Source organism: Mustela nigripes, chromosome 7 (assembly GCF_022355385.1).
Source record: "Mustela nigripes isolate SB6536 chromosome 7, MUSNIG.SB6536, whole genome shotgun sequence".
Lineage (NCBI taxonomy): Eukaryota > Metazoa > Chordata > Mammalia > Carnivora > Mustelidae > Mustela > Mustela nigripes.
The window spans coordinates 37,309,095-37,318,014 of record NC_081563.1 but is presented as its reverse complement, the minus strand read 5'-3'; the positions used below and the strand labels follow the sequence as shown (position 1 = coordinate 37,318,014).

Below are 8,920 nucleotides of genomic sequence, written 5' to 3'. Positions count from 1 at the left end.
AAAAAACTAAAAAAACAATCAGTGAAATCTGTGGCTGAAACCAGAATAAATAAAAAACTAAAAAAACAATCAGTGAAATCTGTGGCTGAAACCAGAATTAACCTGAGCCAAAACTAAGATTCAGACACTCAACTGCCTGAGCCACTCAGGTGCTCCAAAAGAAAACCATTTTAGCGGCTCCTGGGTGGCTCAGTTGGTTAAAGGTCTGCCTTTAGCTCAAGTCATGATCTCAGGGTCCTGGGGTTGAGCCCTGCATAAGGCTTCCTGCTCAGTGGGGAGTCTGCTTCTCCCTCTCCCTCTGCCCCCCATCCCTGCTCATGCTCTCCGTCTCAAATAAGTAAGTAAAACCTTAAAGAAAAAAAAAGCAAACCATTTTAGATAGAAATACAGTTAGAAGAAATATTCTGAGGAAAAGAGCAAAAAAGGTATTTTACAAAAAGTGAACAATCTTTAACTAAATCATGAACATTGCCCAAGGAGCACTAAGCCTTTCTAATAATATCAAAAACTGATTCAAAAGTAAAAAAATCTTAAATATTTTTCTTTAGTTTTAGTTGAGTTCTGTGACACGAGATGTTGCCCAATTTAATACTTTGGGTATGTTCTGTCTCAAAGAATTTTCAAATACATGAAAAAGTATTTGTAGCCTCAAAACTATGAACCTATGATCTCTCTCTCTCTCTGTCAAATAAATTTTTTTTTTAAGATTTTATTTATTTGGCAGACAGAGATCACAAGTAGACAGAGCAGCAGGCAGAGAGAGGGAGAAGCAGGCTCCCCGCTGAGCAGAGAGCCTGATGCGGGGCTCAATCCCAGGACCCTGGGATCATGACCTGAGCCGAAGGCAGACGCTTAACCCACTGAGCCACCCAGGCGCCCCTAAAATCTTTAAAAAATGAAAACAAAAAACTATGAACCTTGTGATGTAGGTATTTTTTGAATCTTTTACATCTGTCAAAGAAGAATTTCACCTGTATGTGAAAACTTCTATGGTGACAGTACTTCAGCTAGGTTGGGTTGACATCTGACTTACTGGGATTTTAAGACTGATGCTTCTTTTATTGCTTCATTGTACTGTATGTTACATATCAGAAACACTTGCACTCAATTTTCTGAAGCCGGCTCTGTGAAAACTATCATGGATACAGTTGTTGAAATGCTTTAGTATATACTTGTAAATGCTACAATGATTCCCCAGTATGGAACTGTTGAAAGAAACAGAAGACAATGGATTTAATGATTCTGTGTTTTCTGCCAGTGTTCACTGATTGAGAGATAAAGGAGTCCTACAATTCACTGTATTGTCAACTCGAAATCAGATTTCCTTGCAATAAAAGAAAATGCTCCCCAAGTCAAGAAATAATTATTTCACTCAATAATCAAACATAAAAAATGGCAGTGGGATTGACATTTTCTCACTGATATCCACACCACATATGATCAAGCTAAATTTAAAGCTCCAAGGAAGGGAAAAGAAGATCATATTTATGACCTAGTCCGACGAATGTGAAAATTTTTGTTTCAACTTCATAATATAAGTCAACAATAATGAATTTTACATATTTTTAGAACATGACTCAACATGTAGATTTTTTTTTTTTAAAGATTTATTTATTTGACAGAGAGAAATCACAAGTAGACAGAGAGGCAGCCAGAGAGAGAGAGAGAGGGAAGCAGGCTCCCTGCTGAGCAGAGAGCCCAATGCGGGACTCGATCCCAAGACCCTGAGATCATGACCTGAGCCGAAGGCAGCGGCTTAATCCACTGAGCCACCCAGGCGCCCCTGTGCAAATGATTTTTCATTTGGTTACTGAAAAAGTTGATGTGGGGATAATCTAAGTATGTAAATCTATTTTTCCAACCATAAATTTTTATGAAATCTAACTAGAGGGAAAGGATTTCAGGTGAAAATTTAGTGTCTGAATTAAGATGTTCCAAAAATGTAAAATGCACATCAGATTTTGAAGACTCAGAATGAAAATATAATACATAAAACATCTCGTGAATTGTTTTTTCTATTAATAATACATCAAACTGATTATTTTAGATTTCTCTGGTCAAATAAAATATATTATTAAAGTAAATTGCACTTCTTTCTTGAAACTTAGTTTAACACAGCTATAAAAAATTTTAAATTACACACGTGGCTAGCATTCTATTTCTGCTGGACAGCAACCTTTGCAATTGCTGCATTTCCTCATAAACTCATTTGGAAAGAAATCACAATAGAAGACTTACATATATACACAAGGGAGAAAAATTCACCATAGGAAAAGAAAGCTTCTACCCTGGGTTAAAAGAAAAGCCACTTGGGGCTCTGAGAATACAGCCTCAGGGCCTTGATGAATTTCTGAAATGCCCTGAAGTAACAAGAGGAAAGCACTTGCTGTAAAGGGTCCAGTGGAAAACCCTACTGCAGTTCTGGAAAGCCCTGTGAGGGATGCCCAGTCATACAGCCCACAGGTCCCATTTGTACAGATTAGAACCATCTAAGCTCAACATGGGCAAGATATGGCCATGGGCAACCGAGTTGTCCTCCCGGAGCTGCCATTTTGTCCCACATTAAAATGAGAATATTATGTTTTTAACTCTCTGGAGCCCTTTCACACCATACAAAATTATGAGAGAGGGACAAAACAACAAAGGGACCATCAATTCCTGGAACTACTACAATCCCTTGAGGGACACCTGAGATAATGAAGAAAGCTTACACGGATGATGACAAGCCCCAGCCACCATTCACAAGGTGCCATCACAACAATGTCACATACCATAGAAGGACATAGAGCTAGGTATGATCACCACCATCCACGTTTACAGATGGGTCATCTTTTTTTTTTTTTTTTTTTAAGATGCTCAACATCACTCATCATCAGGGAAATGTGAATTATTATTATTTTTTAAAGATTTTATTTATTTGTTTGACACAGAGAGAGAATACAAGCAAGGGAAGCAGCAGGCAGAGTGAGAAGCAGACTCCCCACAGAGCAGGGAGCCCCATTCAGGACCTGATCCCAATACCCTGAGATCATGACCTGAGCTGAAGGCAGATTCTTAACCAACTGAGCATCCAAGATCCAGATACCTACTCAGACCCAATCAAGATTCCAGCCATCTACTGACTCCACTTCATTATAGCTGCTAACTATGCAAATATGTAGAATGTTATAGATATGTATTTTTTACAGCTTCCTCTGTACTTATACTCATAAAAGCTTATACTTAGGGGCGCCTGGGTGGCCTAGTGGGTCGGGCCTTTGCCTTCAGCTCAGGTCATGGTCTCAGGGTTCTGGGATCGAGTCCTGTGTCGGGCTCTCTGCTCAGTGGGGGGGCCTGCTTCCCCCTCTCTCTACCTGCCTCTCTGCCTACTTGCGATCTTTCTCTCTGTCAGGTGAATGAATAAAATCTTAAAAAAAAAAAAAAGCTTATACTTTTTATACTAAAAGCTAAATTCTACATTTATCTTCAGATTAAAAAATCATAGCAGAAAAAAGATTGAATAAACTTTTTTAAAAATTTTCTAAATGAATAATCTGGATAAACAATCATGTCCCACTTTTACTCTTATTTTTGGTGAAATAATCTTTTGCATTCTAAATATGTGAATATGTACTAACAAGGGGAGCCTGGGTGGCTCAGTCAGTTAAGCATCTGCCTTCAGCTCAAGTCATGATCTCAGGATCCTGGGATTGAGCCCCGCACTGGGCTCTCTGCTCCGTGGGGAGTTTGCTTCTCCCTCTCCCTCTGCCCCTCCCCTGCTTGCACACGTACTCTCCCTCTCTCCCTGACCAATAAACAAAATCTTTTAAAATAATGTAATAATAAGACTTCACAAAGCTTTGCTCACCTTTAGGGGTAGTGGTGAATCATGAAAATCCATCACAGAGAGAAGTGGATACATACATTACTGGGGCCAATGAGTATAAACAAAAAGGGGAAAATAATGCCATGAACACCCAACCTAGATGGAGCCCAAAGAGAAATGCAAGTGGGGAAAAGAGCATTTAAACTGAGTCATACCTTCCAGTGTCTTCTTCCCTAAGTGGTTTGTTTGGCTACACATACATGTTCATTGGTCATCATGGAAAGAATACTGGAAACCTGTTACAGCCGCAATTTTAAGGGCACTACCCAGTTTTTCCCTACTCAAATGAAAACAGTCATAGCAGTGACAGCCATAATAAGAGTAATAAAAGAGCCTATACTTATGTAGTGTGAACTATGAGACAGACATGACTCAAAGCCAATACACAAATCAATTCAATTAATTCTTACAACAACCCTAAGGCAGTTGCTACTACTATCCTCATTTTATTTACATAAAAGGAAACTAATGCACAGAGTCTTACCATTGTGCTATATACTTTACATCATCACCATATTTAATCCTTGCAGCCACCTTATGAGGTAGATTCTAAGGCTCAGAGGGATGAGGAAATTTGCCCCAGCCAAGAAGAAGAAGACCTGGGATTAGAACCCAGGCTTCTCTGGAACTCTGAGATAAAAATAAAAAAAAAGAACCCAAGCTTCTGATCCTAGATCTTTATTACTGTATAATACTGGTCCCCTCCACCTTCCCGTACCATTCTTGTGACACCTTGCTATAACCGCACTGCTCAGAGATGGGCAGTGTAGCCAATAGTGTTATATCCTGCCCCGCTGTCCTTTCTGAGGGGACCCCTGGCTGCCGGGAGGTGGCTCCCAAGAGCTCATGCAAGCCTCTTCTCCAGGGTCCAGGCGCTGCTCAGAAATGTGGGAGGAGCTACATTTCCCACTTCCCCCACAGCCAGTGGCTGCCTGATACTAGAGCACAGGTCCTCTTGTCTCAATGCTGAGGTACCATGAACTCCTGAAGCGTCAGGGCGTCAAGCTGAGGAGAGACTTCTGTTGAAACCACATCTTTGCTTGGCTTCTCCTCCTGCTGTCTGGCCCCCGCTTGCTTCCAAGTGAGTTTCTCCCAGGAGCCTCCACCTCTTCCCCCGCCCCATCAATCACCCACACAAGAAACCTGGTTTCCCCTCTGCTTCTAGGGAGCCTCCTAGGAGACAGACAGGCTTTATCAAGCACAAAGAGCAAAGTTTAAAACTGCAATCAAAGTAGCACAGAGGATGCTCCAGAACTCATATTGCTGGCTTTTTAGATCAAAGTTATTTTTATCCTCTTAAAAAAAAAAAAAAAAAACCTCACATTTTTGTTTAAGTGCTTCAGGATGAAAACGAAAAACATTTATGTATTGCATTGAAAGGATCTTAAACACTTACTTTACTAAAGAAGCTTTGCGACACAGTTTGTCAGCCCCTCTGTAGTAATTCACCAACTGCATCAGCCCAGGCTCGTGACCTATAAAGGAAAGAGGAGGTTCAGAAGGGAAAGAGGACAGGTGGGAAATGACCATGTCAGCACCAGCATGTAGGAGAGAGAACAGCTGTGTCATGCCCAGTTTTTCTTTCTTCCATTTCAGGACTGGTTGGTAGAAATGGAACTGTTCCACTGCCCTGCACATGTACTCCCCTTCCACAGCACGGCCCTGGAAACCCTCCCCGGCCCCACAGTGGGCATTAAGGTAACAACATCCTAGCTCTGCCAAAGACAGCTGCTGCTTTTGTTTTCTCTCCTTAGGGAAGAAGGGCATTTTCCATTTCACCTCTCTTTGATCCCCACCACACCCCACTCTTGGCTTAACACAGAAGGATTTAATAATCTTTGTACAATGCAACTGTAACAGTCATGCTCTGACACCCCAACCTTGCTTTTCTACAGCCATCAGGGTGGGCACTAGAACTATGCTGTTGCTTTTCTCAAGCACGTCTACCTCTGCGACCTTCTAGAAGAGCCACAAGAGGCGAACGAAGGTAGTGGAGAAGCCAGGTCTATAAAATCAGAAGCCCTGAGAACCTTCTTCTGAGTATCTCCACAGAGAAACTCATCTTTAGTAAATCTTATTGGATTGTCCCCTCCTCTATAAAATAGAGCAGAAAGGATACAAACAAACACAAAGGCCTCCATTTTTGTTTAAAATCCTAACAAAATGCATTGAATTTCCAGCAACAACAAAAAAAGTAAAACCAAACAAAGGGAGAGTAGAAGATGCCAGAGGTAAGAAGAATACATCTGAGAACAGCATACAATTTAAATTAAAAGACTTAGGCACTAACTAGCTCTCACTGTCTCCCTGGGGTAGATGAACCTGCCTTATACCTCAGCTGTCTACTTTCTTATCTCCATGGTACCAACCTTCCTGAGACTTTACCTGGCTCTATAAGCCACCTCCTTGGGTTTCACACTTTAAGCAAAAACTAAATATCCCTAACAGTGAAGACATATAACCAGATGGCTGACGGACGCTGTTTGCTTTTCCATAAAAAAACAAATATTTATCCTCTGTCGACTCTGTGGTACTTGTTTATGATTTGGGCCCTGTGAGTTTCTGCTCCTTCCTCCCTAGTCCTCCCTAGTCCACCATAGCAATGCCAACCACGTCCCTGCTTTGGCCCCGGCAGAGACTTTCCACAGAGGAAAGTCAGTCGGTCAGGCAGGGAAATGCAAGAGCAAGAAGGAAATATATGTTCTCAAGTGTCAGTAGTTCTTCTTCTTTTTTTTTTTTTTTTAAGATTTTATTTATTTATTTGAGAGAAGACAGTGAGAGAGAGCATGAGAGGTGAGAAGGTCAGAGGGAGAAGCAGACTCCCCATGGAGCTGGGAGCCCGATGTGGGACTCGATCCCGGGACTCCGGGACCGTGACCTGAGCAGAAGGCAGTTGCTTAACCAACTGAGCCACCCAGGCGCCCAGTAGTTCTTCTTTCAGGGAAGGTATTCTATTTGCTAAGGGCTTCTTGGAGAGACAGGTTAACCAAAGGGAATCTGCAGGCACATTCCCTGTGGTCCCAAATTTCTGGGGGTTGAAATTAGCCCCTCCATGGAGTCCCCCTCATACATACATCTTACATTTCTAGAACAATAAAAAGTTGTCCATGGTACCATTCCAAAGGAAAAATGTCCATAAGGCTATGCTAAACACCCTTCATTCCCAAAATCACTACAACTGTACAAGCCACCCCCCCCACACCCAAAGGCTCTATGGAAGTTCACCAGTGGCCAGCTTTCAATCTGCCCATTCAACCTCTCCACCCTCTGACCACACCTATTTCTAAAAACTGTATCCTCTGCTGGACATCAAACACGGCTCTCTCTGGGCTGCCTTCCAAGGCAGAGATGACTTTTCCTCGTTACTGACTGGTCCCCACCCCAGGAGAATTTTGGCAAGGAACATGGATGGCTACTGTGGGAGAGGCTGCATCTCCGGGATGACTGCGCAGTGAGGAGAAGCCATGAGACCGTTCAGGTCAATGGGATGTAAGTTGAAGTGATCTGCACAACTTCTGGATTACGTCATCTAGAAAGGAGCTGCTGGTCCTCCCCTCCTCTCCTGTCCCCGGCCCCTCCCTACACGCGGGGATGCGGATATGGATGTAGATATGATGCCAAGCCAGCATCAACCATGTGAGTTACTCCCGAAGGTTACTCCCTCGGGAAGAGCAGGTCAGAGAAGTAGGTCGCAGGGGGAAGCCCGCGCGTCCTGTAAAATCTGCATTCAACACACAGCTGTGGAAACACTAAGGAAAGGCCGAAGTCAGACACCCTCCGGCCATTCCCTGGCTTGGCTCATCTCTGCAGCTCCAGCTTTTGGAATCCAGAGGTCTTTTCCAAATCCCCGGTTCACCTGAGCCTTCGGGGAGCTGAGTCCTCAGGGTTTTCCACACATAAGGATCCCTCCCGCGCCAGCATCAGGCAGGGTGGAATCCTGAGTGCAGAAAAGAGGACTCGAGCCCGAGGTCGTGCGGCCGCTCTGCCGGGCCTGGCCCCGCCCCAGCTCAGCCCGGTGCGATTTGGGGGCGTCTGGCCCGGGCAGTGCGGAGCGCGCTGCCGACGCCCGCCGGGTTGCAGGGACCTGCCATTGTCCGGCAGCCGCGGCGGAATCCGATTTACGGGACGAGAAGGCATGCAAAGCGGAGCGCTTAGACCTTTACGGATCCATTTCCTCTCCGCCCGAGGAACGACGGAGAGGAAGATTGATGACCTTAAGACAAAAGCTCGGGTGCTAACGGGTCGTGGGAGGAGGGGGAGGGCGGGCACGGGGAAGGGCTCACCCAGTCTCCCGAAGGGCAGCCGGTTCCTCTCGCCCAGCATCAGGTTGAACCTGGGGTTGTCGCGCCTCAGCCTCTTCCAGTGGCCGGTGGCGAGCAGCAGCCGCGAGACCTCGGCGTAGACGCTGCTGTTCTCGTCGCGCACCACGAAGGTGTACATGGCGAAGGGCCGTGCCCTCGGGCCGCCCGGGCGCCGCCGCAGGGACCAGCCGGCCGAGGTGGCGGCTCAGCGCGGAACCCGCCCGGGCGCCCGTCGCCGCGCCGGCTCTCCGAATCACTAGGGTCCCGGTGGCGCCGCGCCCCGGCGCCCGCGCGTCAGCCCGGAGGCCGCGCCCCCTCCCCCTCCTTCAACTCCCGGCGCGGCCCCGCCTCCGCCCCGTGATGCCGCGCGGCCGCCCCCGCCCGGCCCGGGCTGGGTTGCGGGGGGTTCTTCGCTGTGGCTCCGCAGCGCGTCCTGGGCCCTGGCTGGGGTCCCCGGTGGCTGGAGGACGGCCGGGACGAACGCGGCTTTGACGCAGCGTTGGCAGTGTGCGACCGAGGGAGACTGGGCGCGTCCCCCTGCGTCCCGGGTCCCAGTCAGGGGGCGGTGCCGGCGGAGGATCCCCCACCCCCCGCTTCTGCGCGGCACGCTGCGGCTCTTCCACCCCCGCTGTTCCAAAGGGACGATTTGTGGATAAAAATGAAACGTTCCAACGCACAATCCCACGACCGCGGAATGGAAATGGACAAGGCAATTCTAAAATTTATGCAGAAATGCGAAGGTCGAAGAATAACA

General features: G+C 46.2%; 1 protein-coding gene across 3 annotated transcripts in view; it reads right to left on the bottom strand.

Annotated features, from left to right (window-relative positions):
- TTL (tubulin tyrosine ligase) overlaps window positions 1-8,695 on the bottom strand; it is a 32,582-nt gene extending 23,887 nt beyond the window's left edge. For 2 of the 3 annotated variants that reach the window (XR_009405309.1, XM_059405608.1), the window contains exons 1-2: window positions 8,149-8,694; window positions 5,262-5,340 (exon numbers count right to left, since the gene is read on the bottom strand). Coding sequence is in view for 2 of the 3 variants with exons in the window: in XM_059405608.1 (XP_059261591.1) it covers window positions 5,262-5,340; window positions 8,149-8,305 (236 nt within the window). In the remaining variant the exon portion in view is untranslated. Of the gene's footprint in view, window positions 1-5,261; window positions 5,341-8,148 lie in introns of all 3 variants that reach the window. The other variant, XM_059405609.1, reaches the window with a different exon arrangement.
- Between the last annotated feature and the right edge of the window lie 225 nt (window positions 8,696-8,920).